The sequence below is a fragment of the Bombus fervidus genome, chromosome 8, assembly GCF_041682495.2.
Source record: "Bombus fervidus isolate BK054 chromosome 8, iyBomFerv1, whole genome shotgun sequence".
Lineage (NCBI taxonomy): Eukaryota > Metazoa > Arthropoda > Insecta > Hymenoptera > Apidae > Bombus > Bombus fervidus.
Genome location: NC_091524.1, coordinates 4,348,613 through 4,366,118, shown reverse-complemented (window position 1 = coordinate 4,366,118; position 17,506 = coordinate 4,348,613). Strand labels below are relative to the sequence as shown.

The window sequence follows — 17,506 nt, the reverse complement described above, 5'->3', positions numbered from 1 at the left end:
TAACTCGTTTAATTGGACGAGTCCCTTGTCCAAACGAGAAGTGCCATAATAATATACCAACAAGAATTCATTGCAATTTATTTACGCAAATATTCAATATTTAGTTTACCATGTATAAATCATTTAATTTTAATATCGAGTAATATTTCGGAAAATTAATTCTTCGTAATTTTTCATAAATTCTTGGTCTTATTGGTAGTTACCGATTGTATAGATAAATGGAAAAATCTGGTACAAGATTTTGAGAGCCCAATTGGCGTTTCTAGCTGTCCATCAAGTACAGGAAGAAGAGGAAGAAGAAGAAGATGAAGAAGGGGAGAAAGAAGCTTAAACAGCTAGCCGTTTCCTCTGGACTGGCGTGGAACTCGAGAGCAAGTCCGCTAATTACGAGTCTGACTTATCATTGTCCGTTATACGGACTTCTTCTCTTTCAGCAGGTTCGTTTCTTCAGTGGCGAGTTCGCGTCGAGAAACTTCACCGCTCTTGATTATGTCGGTGGCGCGCGCCTCGCGAAACTTTTTCTTCGGAAATATCATTCGTATCGTTTGTTCCTCGGCTTGGAATCGCTCGTTTGTTTCATTCAAAGCCTCTGCCATGGTTCGTTACTGGCTCTCGAGACACTTTCGGACTTTTGACATGCAAAACTTGCTCGCTGCTACTTTATTAAATCGTGCTTCTTTGAAATTTTCGCGCGAATTCTCTCTTTAACTTTTTATTGCCTTTATCATATGGAGCGTTGGCCGTTGAAGTTGATAGAAGAGCGTGCAATATTGCGATGTAATACACATAAACTTTCTGCATACACGAAAAATATTGTACGCTCTTTGAAAATTTGGAATACATTATCAAAGTCATCTGGTTAAAAGATATTATCTTGGACAAATTTGCGGCTTGGTGTTGCTAATGAGCTATTAAATTGTCCTGGCCCGACTTTCCGGTTAGAAGAAGCGACCAAGTTCGCTAAACAGCAGGAAGGGCGTGACGATAAGAAGTTCCTCGTGCAAATCTCGCAACTTGTTATTATGGTATCGCGGTGAGCCGCGTAATTACGATTCTCGCTGGTTACGATTATGACGACGGTGTACCTCATCTTTCGGCTAATTATCCCCTCCCACGATAGTTTATCAACGGATCATGGTGATAACATTTCGGTTACACTCGAACCTACCAGATTTTTTTCCCTTTAATTTCACCTAAAACTGCGATAAGAATGCTCATTCCATTCGTATCCAACAAGTATCATCGCTCGCGTATCCAACTGTTACATTAAATGCTCAACTCGACTGCAAATAAAATGTTCGAACAATCTACAAAGGATATTCTCAAGGGGATCGTTAAATGTTAACTAGACAAAGATCGCAATCGATCGCTAATCGAGTACAATATTGGGTTACGCTCCCCTGTTGACCGTTCAATCGCGGTGCGTCATAGCTGTCTACGCGTAAATATCCTCCGATCCCTCGCATAACTGCCGTCATCTCGTGCGACGCCACAAACTAATAAATTATTAATCGGTAGAATAATAGCGCGGCAGCTGATGATCCCGCGAAACTGTTCACGTATTCACATCTACATGAGGCTACGCCACTGATCCCTCCAGAAGCCACCAACGGTATTTCCCTTGGGCACTGCATCCCGGCTACAATAATTCCAGCGGTCGACCACCAACTCGTCGGAGAATTACTTCCATCGACGCATCCAACTCGATTTTCGACGCTTAAGTTGTCGTTCCGGCAGATTACGAGCGGCGCGGAGGACAGGGCTGAGTGGTTCTCACCGGAAACTCGGTCAAGATGCGACAAATCGATCGGTTTCACCGAACCACCTATAGAACGTGCCCGTTTTCGTGCCTCTGGATCGATCAAATGCAGTTATTTTTCGACAGTTATTTTCTTCGTTGCGTAGACGTGCTCGTTGCCTTCGTTTACTCTCTTCATTCACGTAGTTTTCACTGGAGTTACTATTTCCTTTCTGTTCAGATCCATGCGTCATTTTTACATTAAAATAAAAAGAATAATTAACGAATACACGTCGTGCTATATAGCACAACAGCGCATCGTGTCATTGTATTGTGCACACTGCACGTTTGGAAAATCAGACGATCCAAAAAAGGATCCAAACACATAATCTACTTATTAATAAATTACGACGTACAAGTAGATAAAGACTCAGCATATTTTCTGCCCATAAAATTTGCGAATTTTTGGATCCTACGAGAAACAAAATTCAATTACCAATCATCCAGAAATATTTCACGCCGAAAGCTATTTAGGCTTCCTTTCCCGTATACAGAGCTATCAGTTTCTGAACGTCAAGGTATCTGCATAAATGGAGCTTCCCTTTGTCCCTTCGAGGCATTCCCTCGGAATGTTTTTGTAGGCGACGCGTCTGCATGCATTCTTCTGGGGATCTACGCGTGGGAATGAGAGCACGAGCGCAGCTTTCGTCACGCGAAAAATTCTCACGGTGCTAATGATCATCAGAGTCACGATCACACCAGAGGTTTGTCTGGCAGACAACAATTAAGACGGACTTCTTCGTTTCTTCTTTTATGCTCTCCCTCTCCCCACTGCTTTCCCCTCGAGACGATATTCTTGTTCCAAACGAGATCGCCCACAGCTGAACGCTTTTTCATAGGAAATTCAATGGAATCTCGCGAGGCATTTATGAGTTTAACGCGTTCAGGATTTCCAGACTTATTCTTCAACGTGAGATAAAGGATTTTCTCTATCGAACATCTTCGAAGGCCGGTTGTCTCTAAGCCAAAGATACTATCGAGAAATCACAGTTTTCAATCGGAGGGCTGAAAAATTTGAATAATACGGGGAATAAGGAGCTTTATTATCGCGAAGAAATTTCTTTTCCATCCTTTTTTACCTCTTCCTTCGCTCCTTCTGCTGCTCTTTTCTTCTTCTTTACGCCTCAACGAGCCGTTTTCCATCCGCAGTCGAAGCTCGCGGCTAGAAGGATATTCTGAGAACATGTTCAATGAAAAATTCAATGGATCGGCTGAAAATGCTTATACATTTTACATGGACGTAGAAAGAGAGAGAAGCTAGATGGAAGAATGGACTTCGATCGAAGATTTTCTCTGGAAACGACGGATAAACGCGAGAACCGAATTCCGCGATCGAACTTCACCCTTAGGCTTCCTAACTGTGGATAAACGCACAATGGTTGCTTTTTCGCCGTTGTCTCATAAAAGCTCCCAGTGAATGACTTTTTCCCCCAGACTTTCAACTTTTTAACTCAGATTCAAAATAAAACAAGATGCTTGTATTTTTAAAACGTCCGAGCTGAGACTTTGTCTAATAATTATGAAGCTTATTAATCCCACTAGAAACGCAACGCGTTAGGCCCATCAAAGTTTTTGGCTTGAACTGCCCTTTTTCTCGCTCTTTCCCTTTATGCCATTCCCTTAGACGTCTTTGAGACTTTCTACCACAGAAATACATTGCTTGGCACGATTTTCGTCGACCGTAAATGCCATGATTCTTCTTTATTCCTTTGAGATTACAAATACAGCAACTCGTAAAAGTGCTTGTACTCTTATCACAAAAATCTTTTATGCATAGGTATATGATATGTGTCATATAAAAAAGTTTCAAGCTTCATTAGTATTGTAGCGAGACAGGACGGTCTGTTATGCCTTCGTTGGTAAAATTTAAGCTACTCTTTATTATAATTTTCTTTCTCTTTTTTTTTTTTTTTTTTTTGTATAAAAGTGCGTGAGGGAATAGATAATTCCAGGCAACGTTTGGAAGTTCAATCTTCGTTAACCACACGTGCGTCCAGTAATTTGTATTTGCATGGAATGAGAACGCGTCGCGCAAAAGAACTCATTAATTATTCACACTCGTTAGAAAGCAGCGTGGCGAAACAGAGTAAAAAGCGTCAGTTCGCTTACGGTTAATTAAAAAGTACCGACCACCGTGTTCCTCTCACCTACCGTGACATCTTGACGAACTTTCTGAAACAGAGGCCTTTATGATTCTCTGAAAGAGCAATTTCATCAATTAAATTCTCCCTGGACGACATTACACCGCGTTGCCTCTGTGGCAAAAAACCTCAAAAGCCTTTGGAGTCTCCATAAAAAAGCCGAAACTTTTACGTGTACTAATATATTCTGCTTTTTGAAAAGTATAGGTGATGATAATAACGTAAAGATAAACGTATTTAATGTCATCATTGTTTTCAACGTATCATTGTTTTATCTCTATAAATTATTCATCAAAACATTCGACAGCAATCAAAATTGAAATTATACATGCACGTAAACTATTGTTATTAGTATCTGCCGTATATTCGAATTGATAATCCGTTTCAACAAAGAGTGACCCGCATACGGGAATTACGACTGGTTTCATTCCATATCCCCTATCTTTTTTTTTTTGTTTTTTTGTTCTACGTCTCTTTTCCTATTTGTTGGTCATGTCGCTCCGAGTGAAATATTATGAGTAAAATCGTCCGGTCGAGCGCGGGTCGCATTTAAATGGCCGTGGGCGCGCAAACAAACGCGGTAACTCAATGTATCAGTTCCATATATCGCGGGTTAGCCAATATAATACCAGCCTATTCGATGGACGAACACAATACGGGAAGGAAACACTTTGGAATTCCGTCGCGATATATTTATATTCTGATATTACTATCTATCTACAATCGAGGGGTTCATACGCAAGTACGTCTGGAACGCTAGTGTTGTGCACGGAAGCAGTCGTTCCAATACAAATCCGATAATCCGTCAGATATTGCCACGTTGACGTTCGGAATTTTGTGAACGTAGTTTAGACCAACTTGAACTATATAACTATTCTGTTATTCGTGTAAATCCCTCCTAAAATCTCGTAACAAAGCCAACATCTTGATTTATACGTTTTCTGGAGTTCATCTGCATTTGATGGCAAAAACGTACAATCCTGTCTTATGGACATAATTCCTCGACCTCTTGGGACAATCAGTGGATATTCTGAATTTAGAGCCACGGAATTCTTGGCAAGACAAGCAGAGAAACTTGTTTACTCGAATCCTGTTTCGCTGAAACACTATCGACGTTGTTGTAAGTCGGTAAGCGGAAGCTCAGGCGCATGTTGCCGTTTCCTTATTGTTTGACATAAGCATACTTCCTGTCTATCATAATTTTTCTTGCTGTCATATTTACGAAAGATTACATTTTTTTAGAAATGAAAAGGAAATATTTTCCTCCGTGTTTGACAAGGTGAAAAAGTTTCAAACAGCAATGTTGATTTCTATCCGTGGCGTCGGTGCGATGACGTACTCAATTTCAATAAGAGTTCTCCAAGGAAACATCTTGCTGCGTGCACCGCTAGAACGATTTAGAAAGCACACGAATGCAATCCTTCGACGAACACTTCTTCAACGTTCCCCTTGAGAGCGCGGCTGAAGCAAAGTTCACACCGAGCAAGTGGAAAGAGACCGCACTGATCAGCCGTCGATTCCGCGCAACTTTGCTGAATCAAACCGTATCGCCTTTTATGAATTTTTACTTATATCACAGCCATTTTTCCATTTGATTACAACTGTTACAAGATTCCCAAAATTATTCTCCTAACTATTAAAAATAAATATATTGAAATTATAAATGTATAAATTATACCTATAGGTATAAATGGAAAAATAATCGCGATCCAGATTGCAGTGGAATGCTATCGGTTTCTCGTGGCTCATAGTAAGAAATTAGGAAGATTTCGTGCGCGTACAATGTGAACAGGATTTCAAGCGAAGAATACAGAGCACACAGATTGCACGGCACGTGCAAACAGGAAAGTGCATGAGTTTCTATCCATGGGATCTTTATCGAGTCACCGGAATCCGAATATACTGAATCCAGGCTCCTCGACGTTTCCCTCTAGTCTCCGCTAGTATTCCTTAACGTGACTTTGAACGACAACCAGCGGAACGTAGAAGGAAAATATACACAGTACTTTGAAACAATAGATCATCCTAATAGCTGTTGCGATCGTTAGCGACAACTTTATCGAAACCGACAAACTCCTTCAACAATCCCACGGCGTGAACTTTTTACATTATCCGATTAGACTACCTCTATCCTTTTATCTTTCTTCTATGAGAAAATTTTCTACTGATAATAAATAAATCTACTGTAATTTTTATATTGAAACCAATATGAAAGAAATATGAATAATTCAGAGGACGCTATATTTTTGAAAGCTTAATTAGGCGATGGAACTTTCATAGATTGTGAAATAAATTTCCGAGAACATGCGACACTCTGTATTCATCTTTCATGCATATCATAAATTTTTATTAGAATCGCGATGCTTTAAGCACCGACGCGATGGAAGGATCGTCAATTTGAAAACTAGAAAAGCGAATTAATCTTTTCAGCTAGCGATAATTAGACAGGCGAGGGTGTACTCTTGTCTAAGGATCGTTTAGAAACAATTAATTCAACTTGGTCAATTATCGTTGATGTCGTTTCGGAAGAGCGATGGAGATCGATTGGTTCGTAAAAGAAGTTCTCTGCTAGGGAAACTTTCGCCACTGACGTAGATAAATTCGTCTACCGTCGATTACATTTCAGCCTACAATTTTACCGTGTAAATTAATACCTACAAGCCCTTCCAGCTTAAGGGCGGTTAACAAAGGAATTGTCCTTCGTGCCTTTAGTTATTTCAAACGAAAGAGAAATACAGAACGTGAGTAAGACTTATCGACGGTACAAAATTGATGGAACGATGAAATAAGGTAACAAAGTAAAATAGAAGAGAATTAAAGTAGTCTGACTGGCAGACTGCTCGAAAATGGATCATTCTTAATAAATTCCTTAACGCACGCTACACGTAAAGTTGTAAAAATGAAATAAAAACAGAAAAAATATAAAAATAATAGAGATAGAACGAAGGAAGAAGAAGGGAAATGAATCCTAGAGAACGAAACTTCATCTTTTATCCGTGTGGAAGCATGCAAGGATTGATATAACGAACCTCGGCAAATAAAATTGATTACCAAAGTTGTAAAAGTTGAAAGTTTCGGGCACGTATAATATTATGACCAGGAAAATGACACTTGGCTACAGAATCTCGTTTATATCTTCGCCTCGTTTAAAATCCCCCATCTGATCAAATTATATCCTGGATTATTCTGCCAGGCTCGACATCGATCACAGCTTATAATCGTGATCTTGTCACTTAACATCTTGATAACTATTGATAGTGGATGAAATAAGGGCTACGAGGAGTCACTGAGACCATGAAACTGGCACTTGAGGTCATTTGAATATCGCAAGGTATCGTAGAGATCGCGAAATAAAATTGACAAAGTCATTTGAATTCAAAGTCAACGACTTTGGACGCTTGTAATGCTCGTACAACGCGATACGTAAAACAATCTATTAAATATCAACACGACGCTTTGTCTGAATTCTTAGGATTCAAAAGATACGACGGCTTTCCGAATAATTCATTGATTAATTCTTCGTCCGAAGTTCCTGCAGCCATTTACCGTAGTTTTAATTTAATGGCTTCCCTCTCGCGAAATTTACGTCACTGGTATTGAAAATGTTTCACTTTCTTTGTAAAAGAATCTTTTGTTATTCCTCCCGAAAGTTTCACGGATTATACGATTCAATTAAATAATTTTAAAGCAATGAGGCGCACATTTATTTTCAATCGTTGCTTTCAGTAGACGTTAGCTCGCGGGCAAACGCGATTATAAACGTTTCGCTCTTACGAAGGTGTAATCGATCGTCTGTAATTGCGTCCGTTCAACTTGTCAGGGGTCTAATTGATATAATGTAATTAAAAGGTTGGTGGAGAAATATACGGCACAGAGAGACGATGTTTGGAGTTAAACGTGTTGCTAATATCGAAACATTTTCCTGCCAACGATAGTTTCTTACGCGACCCTGCCATATTTGATCACCGGAATTTAATTAAAGATTGATTCTCCATGACTCTACTATAAACAACTCATTAAGCTGGATACAAAACGATCAACTAATGACGAAGCGTACGTAAATCCTTTCGTCGAAGTATCTAAAGTTATTATTTATACCACTGGTTATTTCACCACAAAGTATTACTACAAACAACTTATACTACAAAAATTATTTTCCAAGTTTTCGATGAATCCCAGCATCTCAGTTATTGATGGTTCGACTTTTCTTAATGTTACAGGTGCGATCTTTACGGAAGACCAAAAGGACAGTCCTTCGGAGCTGGCGTTCAAATATGCCATTTACAAGATCAACAAGGACAAAACTCTGTTAGCGAATACGACGTTGGTCTACGACATTCAATACGTTCCTAAAGACGATTCTTTCCGAACGTCGAAGAAAGGTAAATCTGCAGCATCGTTCTCACTATTTCCAACATATTCTACTTCACATTCTTCGCAAAATTATACCAGAAATCTACGCATTTATACCTCAGTCTTCTACATTCTCCATCATCCTAACACTGACACTGCACCAGTTCTCGTTTCAGTCGCAGCGGAACGTATTTAACACCTAGAAACGTCTAGGGCAAACATCTCGACACTGAAACGTTACAGCGCTGATAAGGCACGGATTTCGTATCTGATAAATGGGAGACGCACTCGAGTGCACGACTCTTACTATTTCAGAGCTTAATAAACTACGGAAGATTCAAGGTGTCCCAGCCAGACGAACGTTTGTCGGATTTCCGTTCTATCCACTATTTCAAACTGATTTCTATCGTCGATACCATCTTCGGTTCCATCGGCCTCGTAACTTTTCACACTCGTCGAGAAATCGGTATTCCGTGGCGTGTATGGTGAAAGTTGGAACGTAGAGTCGGAAAAGAGATCGTCGTTCCCCATTCTCGAGACAATAATATCGATCGGGAGACGCGGTAAGCCAGACACAGCTCGTATTTATTTCCATACGATCCCGCGAACCGTGTGAATTTTATAGCGTCTTTTTTTGGTCAGAAATGATGGAGATCCTCGTTTTCAAAGGGATTATTCAACGCCACAAGGAAAAATCATGGATCTTCGAAATGGTAGAATTAACTTGGTCGTATTAACCGTAAAGAGCGAAAGTAGAACACCGAATGTAACTGTGGCTGTGGAAATCTATGGCTGTTCTTAGCTTAATCCCACCCATACGGACAAGCCGACCCTTCAAATCTTCGAATAGATTTCTCTGTAGAAACTTGCGTTACCAACCAACTTCATGCCGTAGAACATTGTTACTCCAAATTTAATTTCTAATATATTTTTTTCTGGTAACTCAAAGTATTTTCAAACTTGTTTTTCAATCTCTAACTACTGCAATAGTAATTAATTTAATACGTTGAAATGCAGACAAAAGAGATAATTACGAATAGTTTTTTCTAAAATTTATGATTATCTTAAAAAAAAAAATAAATAAATAAATTCGATTCTTTACAAAAAAGATGACTGTTATTTTTCTTTAAAGATATTAATTCATAATTATCCGCCTAGTTCGTGAAATTGAGAATTTCATGAAAAGTGGAATTGATCAATTTATTATCATTATTATTATCATTACGAATAATAATTATGGATAATTGTAAACAAGAAAACAGGTATCGTAAACGCTACAAACTAATTCATTTTCGACAATAACTGGAAGTCGATATTTCGATGATTTGATTTCAGCGAGCAGAACACGAAAACAGTGAGGATAGAGGGAGGGGGTGGGCACAAAGTCATAAGATGAAATTTATGCAAAATAATTCCGTAGGCAAGTCGGGGTGAGCCGTCGCAAAACCATAACAATGTTTCTTGCTGGCCGATCGTAGGTGGCCGGCAAGCGTAAATTGCAAACCGTAAATCTGCACGGACATCGATAAATTTGCAACAAAGTTCTATCCACTCCGAATATCTATTTCGTCGAGTATGCAGCTCGGATTATTGAGACTCAAAGACACTTCATTTCCCATCGCATCGCATCCTTTTCATGCGAACGTATTTCACAGCCGGACAATGGGGAGAGTCGTATTTTCGAAAGGATGCTCTTCTGTTCAAGAAATCCCATTGCTCGGTTTGTAAGATACAGTGGAAATACGTAAAATGCCGTTATTGTCTCGAATGGCCGTGGTCATTAAAGCTATATAATACCCAGATTACTTTTATTAAAATACGAAGTGTGGATGTAATCTCTTCCAACACGATTTTTTATAGTAGCTACTTAACGTTAGAAATTAAAGAACCGAAATACAAATCAGTCATATTAATAGCAACCTGCCTGATCTCGATCATCTATCTTGCTACTAAAATTTAGAAATTTTCAAAAATTGAATTAATCAGTCTAACTACTGAATGATTGAAACATTTCTCCTTGAATGTTCCTTCGAGCTAAATCCAAACAGCAGGCGTATCCTAATTAACGTTAACTCGTAAAACAAACAGCGCTCTGAAAACAATCACATCATAATTCCGCTACAGCGATTCTCCCATCCTCTACCTACATTAATCCCGAGTAAATTAACCCCAGAATCTACCCTTGTCCATGGAATAGGATCGGCTTAAAATACACTCGTTGGAACGACTTGGTAGACCGCATTTACTTACAATCAACCACGTGTGGTTGCCGACACCCTTTCCAGGATCTCAATTTTACCACGACGATTCCACTCACGTCATAAATATGCTGGCGACGAGCCCTTGCAATCTGACATCTCGTACCCACGTTAGCTTCCACGTTTAAAGGTATTCCAGCCTCGTCTGAAAAGATTTTCCATTTTCAGTAGTCTGGCTAGATACCCAGGGCCACACCATCGTTCTCCATTTTCCTCAGTCCCTTAGCCTCTCCGTTTGCATCTCTTCTTCTCGTAATAAATCCTCGACGCCACGGGACCACGAGTCGGTACGCACTTTTTTCCTCTTCGTCTTGTCAAGTTCTTCGCGACGCGGGCTTAACGTCGTCTACCGACTGGCTTAAATCCCCATGAAAGCTAATGTCCTGATTTGCTGATGTAGATTTATGAAGAACGGGATTCAGGTGTTGACAATGCAACGTTTTGTTTGGATTAGAATTTTGAGAGTCGCTCTCCCTGAATGAATGGGGGAACTCGCTCGTGAAATTTCGTAAAATCTCAAGTCGGATTTGTGCCCTGAAGTGGGGTTTTGTTCAAAGTGAAACACGTGGAAAGTACAAGCGTACAGTGAAATCTTGTGATGCAGAATAGTATAAAGCAGAGAAAATATCGCGACAATATTCATAAGATACGATAAATTCCTCTGCACAGCACCTATTATTTAAATTTTCAAATTTCCTCATTTTCAAATTTAGAAATTCAACTTTCTAATTTCCTAACTGTTTAGTTTTTTACCTTTCCAATTTTCTAGCTTTCTAATCTTCTAACTTTCTACTTTCCTAATTACCTAATTTTTAAGTTTAGTTACCCGAAATTCACATTTCAAAGTCTCACAATTCTACAAAAGTATCAGTTTTCATCTTTCATTCTTTTCATTTTTCTCGCAATTAACTTCCGATGTTCGTGTGCTATCAGGAAAAGTATAATTTCACAAATTGACCGGCGCGGCGTCGACGTTCCGTCTGACCAGAACGATGTCAATCGCGCGACAAATTCAGATCAGATTTATTCACCGTTAAACGTCAAATTCTGGTCGTAGTTTCGACCCCTTTTACGATCCCAACCCGATATAAAATGCAAAAAAGTCTGGTGTAAAAATACAAAAAAAGAGAAAATGGTGCTCGTTCTACCGATTCCTTTTTTCGAAATTCATCATTCAGAAGCTCGTGTATGTGGGCAGAAAAATTGTCGTCCATGCCGGAAACTAGCCGTGTCTGCACGAACCACTGAAAGAGAAGACAAAGCCGGCGAACACGGCGAAAATTGAATTCGCGAGGGAGGGAAATCAGCTTGGGAACGGCACTCGATGAATTTCTGAGAACTGCCTGTTAGGATTATAGGCGACGCGTATATTGGCGCCGCATTCGAGCGGAAAGAGAAATGAATCGACCAGCGACGAAAATTAGATTTTCCAGTAAAACGGTCGATCGTCCGCGAGAAAAGTTCCTTGTAGCGCGAAGTATAGATTCGTAGAAAAATTAAACGAACAGTTTTTGTTTAGATTTCCATATCCTATCGACAGACAGTAGAGTACCATGCAAAAATCATAGTCAACTTATGGTTTTGTAGTAATAACTGATTCCTTAAAAAATATTCTACATGATATTATTAAAAAATAAACCTTTAGGTATTCTCTCCTTTATAAATTTTTTAAAATTATTCCCCTAAATAGATCCATAAATGAAATATTAATTATTTCAATATTTATGAATGTTATTTAACAAATTACCAATAATACCAAAATTAAATATTTTTAAAGAAAAGTAAAATATTTCCGCTTGGTAGATGGTCTACGAGATTTACAGAGCAGATATCGTAGCTGCACGTACTTTAAATTCGTCCATTTGTTTTCACTGACCAAATCGATAATAATTGAAGCATTCTAATAATTGTTGATATCTGTATCCATTATTACTCTAATAATAACTTGTTTGATGTATATTTAATGACTATTGATCAGAACGTTGAAGTAGTTTTTATATTAATAATCTATGATAAGCGACATGTATACGTAATAATGTGTCATGTAATCGTATTATATTCCCATTCGGTTCCGACAAATCTTTGATTTTGTTTCGCACAATGGGAAAGGCATTCGGTTTTTTACATTACCATGTAATAATGATCATAGTTAATAGCAGAACTGTTCGTACGAAGTCTTATAATACCAGTTTCATCGCAATAAGGAACTCTTTCGATGCATTTATCAATATTTAGAGAGTCTTCGCAACTTCGTTTCAAGTGTATTCGATTATGCTTAAACTGGTATACATGAAAGCGGAAGACACAAAGAACCGGAGAAGTAACAATTTCTCAAAATTCATTGAATAACTTACACCGAATCCCTTTGATCTCTCGAGGCGGAACATTTTAATGGAAGCTTTCGTTTATTACCGGCAAACTCTCTCTTTACGTTATAGCCATTTCTTTGTGGCTAGGATCCCCGTTCATCTGCAGCATTCACTGATTTGCCGGAAAATCTTCCCTCTCAGATGTTCAGCTTCTTATACACGCGCCTTTCTGGAAAATTCGTGTAACACCTACGACAATCGTTCCCTCGCGACAAAAACCTTTTTTCGGCTGATATCGCGCGAGGAATATACTACTTTTGGATAGAATAATTTAATAGAGCACTCGAGTCACGAATCCAACGGTCCTCGACGATCATTTTTTATCATCCCCTCTTGCGGAGAAGCCAAGAGAAAGGAGACACGGATGCGACCGATGTAATTCGTTTAAAACGGGGAAGTGCACTTGAAAGCGCTGATGGAGAACTTTTTTTCGGCAGACAGCTAAATGGGACCGTTTAAAATCCGGATGACACGCGAACACCCGTTGTATTTTTAATTTACTGCTTTCCCGTTGGACACTCTTTTACTCCCATTTCGTCTCAGTATTCCTATGCTCCGAACAAAACCTCTATACCTTTGTTCGCGCCTCTACAGAAGGACCGGTGATTCCGCAGAGAATTCAGGTCAACTGGAACGCAAGATTGCTAACATTTCGCTTCCCACTACGTCCGAACTTTCAACGAGATTTCCGCGTCGCAATTAAATCAGTATTCGTGATTCGGAAGAAGAAAAAACGAAAGAAACACAAGAAAAAAAAGAAAAATATATCATAGCAGAAATGGTAAAATGTTACGATTCGAGGGTTCCGATGCGGTTGGTCACTTTGTTAACCTTCCATTTTTCCCTGTCGATCTGTAGACGTACGAGTTCTCATCCTCGAGATGGGCAAGAAAACTGAAAAGGCGATGTTTAACGCAGATTTAATCCCGTGTTCCCTCTCGTTACCATTTTGAAAGCGTTTGCGGAAGAGAGCCACGATTTTCCTCGGTGAATTCATGCAACGTAACCGTTAACTCCACATTGTTACGCAATCTTTGGTCCTGCATTCCCCGTGTACAAATGGTGACTGCGACGAACGAACGAACTACGGAAATTAGTGACGAAGCCATTTCTGGATGTCAATGCACTCGGTGACTATCGTGGATCGTCGCGACGCCGTTTCTCCATCGTTAAACGAAAACTAAACTACGGTGAGATTTTACTTTGCAGTGAGACGTATTTTTGTGTGAAACTATCGTTGGTTGTTTTCGATTAATAACTCGAAAGAAGCAATTTTAATGGTCTGGATGTAATAAAGATTCATGTTTAATCTGCTATCTAATCTGTTAATCCATTTTGTCTGCCTTATTGATGGCACTATAATACAGTTTGTGTACCGAGGTATTCTCTTGGGTATCTAATGTTGAATAATAATTGCAATGCAGATCCGAATATTGCGAAATGTATAATATATTAAATGCCACATCAATTTTCTAAACAATATCACAAACAATTTTGCAGAAATTTTACGTGAATTCAAAGTAATTGCTATGAAATAACATCTAGCTGAAGGAAATTTTACACGAAAATATTTGACCTTTACGAAATTAGTTATTAGTGTTTTATTCGTGAAGGTAAACCTTCTCCAAACTTTCTGAAAACCGCACTCTGCTGGGAATTCTTAGAGAGCGGAAGTGAACGGCCTGATAACTGATCATTCGAAGCATTTCCGTGTTTGGCGTGTTGCAACGGGGGGCAGTGTTGGTTCGTTAACCGGAAGAGCAGACTTCGTAACGAAATAGCGAGACTTATTTAGCAACGTTGAGAATACGACTTAATCAAGAAGGGACGACGACGAGCGAGGAATTTCGAATTATTCGTGGTGGAGCAGTCAAAGAACTAACTGAGTCTTCTGTTTGTCAGACGCAGAGATCCAGGATTTTCGTTGCACCCTTGAGGATACAGATACCGACGAATTCAAAGAAAATTACGGTCGCTGGACAGCAAGAGATCGATCTTTATCGAAGAATAATAAAACGTTTCTTACTGGCTAATAAATCTTCTTAAATTAGTTTCTTCGATTAAATGGAAGATAGCGAAATTATATGAACAGATACAATCTCTAACTAAACGGCAATCCTCAAGAACGACAAGAAAACTATTCAGAAAAATTAAATTTCGAGTTTTACCGTTCCTATATCACTCAGCACCGATCAGGTACCCAAGAGCAATCGATTCAATTAAATTTCTTTCTCGAAAGGTATTACCTTCCGTGGCAAGAATTTCATTGCCTAACGAGTTTTCGATCGCGCGTTAAGTGAAACCGGCAACGTAAACGAAGAAACGATGAGTCAGATGTCTGACATGGCAGCCGATCGAAAGGCAACGGAAAAAAAGACGAAGTCACGTGAATAATTCAGCGAACACGTAGCAAACGAGAATACTTAGACACGCCGGAATCCCACTTTCGAAATCGAATTCATCCATCGTGGCGCGGAGTCGGCCGCTCTCTGCACGCGTGCCAGCCACGATCCTTTACGAAAGGAGAACAGCCGTTCTGAAGGTATATCGCGGATAATGGATCAGGAAGCCGTCGGTCTGATAACGTATCAATTTCCTGTCCATTTTCTACGATGCTCGTACGCGCGTACAGACATCGAACTCGTAAATCATACGGTCACGTCGCTTCTATCGGGTCCATGAATGCTCGATTAATACGCGAGCCGTGCGTTGAATATGGACGCTGTCGGTGGAAAAGTATCACGAGACGGTATTGTCGCGAAAAACTAGCGGCTCGGTTAAAAATATCTGTTCCGATACACGCCTTTGATTGCACGTTATGATTCGTAAGTTGATACGGTGACATCCGACCGTTTCGTTCGTACTGGTATCGTTAAACTTTCAACGTTTCAAAAATTTGTTCCGATCCACGATTCTGATATGCTGTGATTTGCTAGTTGATACAGTGACATCTGATCGTTTCATCCGAACCTATATCGTTCCGACAATTTTCACTAACTTTGCAGTGGTACACGTATACATGATTTTATGCTGAAAGTAAAGACTATATAGTATCGTAAAAATAATACTATATTGGGCAATTAACTGTATCTAGTTTGCATATTTATCTCTAACTATACGTTTAACTTTCAGTGTTTCGACACTTATCTATTAACTTTGTAATGGTAACACATCATATATCATCCTATATTGAAAATAATAGAGGTAATACTATATTAGGGAACTGGCTGTCATATACTAAAAGAGATTTTTACGGCATGTGTCGAAGGATTACAAGTAAACCGGTGTATCGGCATCCCGGATTACAGTTCCGGACCAGAGACGCTGGTAATGATGGAATGAATGTCCGTTGAAAAGTCGTAATGCAAATGTTCCGTCGTGGAACTGACTCTAGACGATGGGAACGCGACTACAGAAAGTAACGGCGCAACTTGTTTACTGACGAGGAAAAGAGGAAGCGGCAAAGTTCCGCGTTAGTCTCTTTCTCGCCTAATTCGCGCCGCGACCACGATGAAAGTTTACGAGGAGATTACCAGGAAATAGTGTAGCAACGACACGGTAAGGGACAGAATCTTCAGCGCAGCACAGCTTTCCGTGATGTAAAGATCCCGAGTGTGTCTCGCCTGGAAATATGAAATCAGTGTGTCACTGGCACTCCTCCCCGTATTTCCATTTCAACACTTTTCTCCACCGCTTACCTGCTTGCCTCCTAAACTCTACTTCAACTCCATTTACGCAACACTGAAGTAACATGGAGGTGTTAACCTATATATGAGCCACTCAAAAGTCAAATGGATCGGCTCTATTTTCTGAAATATTTGTTGATTTCGATGGCAGAGTACATGATTTGTTTTTAATACTTCAAAACTTGTAGGATACATATGAGCGTTCAAATGTTGACCAACTTTATACATGAAACGTAGAGAAAGATATGAATTAACGAAAAATAACAATCAAAAGATAAATATCGTGTCTCAAGATGTGTCTTGAAATTTGCAATTGTTTATACTATGTGCTTGTAACCTAATTCATGAAAATAAAGTCTTCGTATTTTAGTATGTCAAATATTGATTGTAAACATTCATATAATAATTGCTTCCGAGTAAATTTAATTAAGTTAGTGTATGCTATTGCAGCATGCAAGCAACTGTCCAGATCGGTGCAGGGGATCTTCGGACCGTCTGATCCTCTCCTCGGTGCCCACATCCAGAGTATCTGTGAAGCTCTCGATGTCCCGCATCTGGAGGCAAGAGTGGACTTCGAGCCAACGTTCAAGGAGTTTAGTATAAATCTCTATCCGTCGCAGGACCATTTGAACAAAGCCTTCAAAGATCTCATGTCCTTTTTAAACTGGACCAGGGTGGCCATAATTTACGAAGAAGATTACGGTAAATATCTAATCTTTTATATTTATTTTATTATACTTCTCGTGCGGTACCTATTAAAAACCTTTCCTTTTCCTTGAAAGAATTTACGTATTGCTTTAGGCTACCGCCTGAATTGTTCTACTAGGTCCAGGATTTAAATTTCTAACAATTAGATGACAATTGCCATAACCATGTTTCCTTTGAGGATGGCTATTGCTTC

The 17,506-nt window shown here is 39.4% G+C and overlaps 1 protein-coding gene across 6 annotated transcripts in view; it reads left to right on the top strand.

Moving 5' to 3' along the window:
- LOC139989611 (glutamate receptor ionotropic, kainate 2) overlaps positions 1 to 17,506 on the top strand; it is a 160,534-nt gene that overhangs the window by 69,398 nt on the left and 73,630 nt on the right. For all 6 annotated transcript variants that reach the window (XM_072008039.1, XM_072008034.1, XM_072008036.1 and 3 more), the window contains exons 3-4: positions 8,160 to 8,321; positions 17,056 to 17,307. In XM_072008039.1, the coding sequence (XP_071864140.1) occupies positions 8,160 to 8,321; positions 17,056 to 17,307 (414 nt within the window). The remainder of the gene's footprint in view (positions 1 to 8,159; positions 8,322 to 17,055; positions 17,308 to 17,506) is intronic.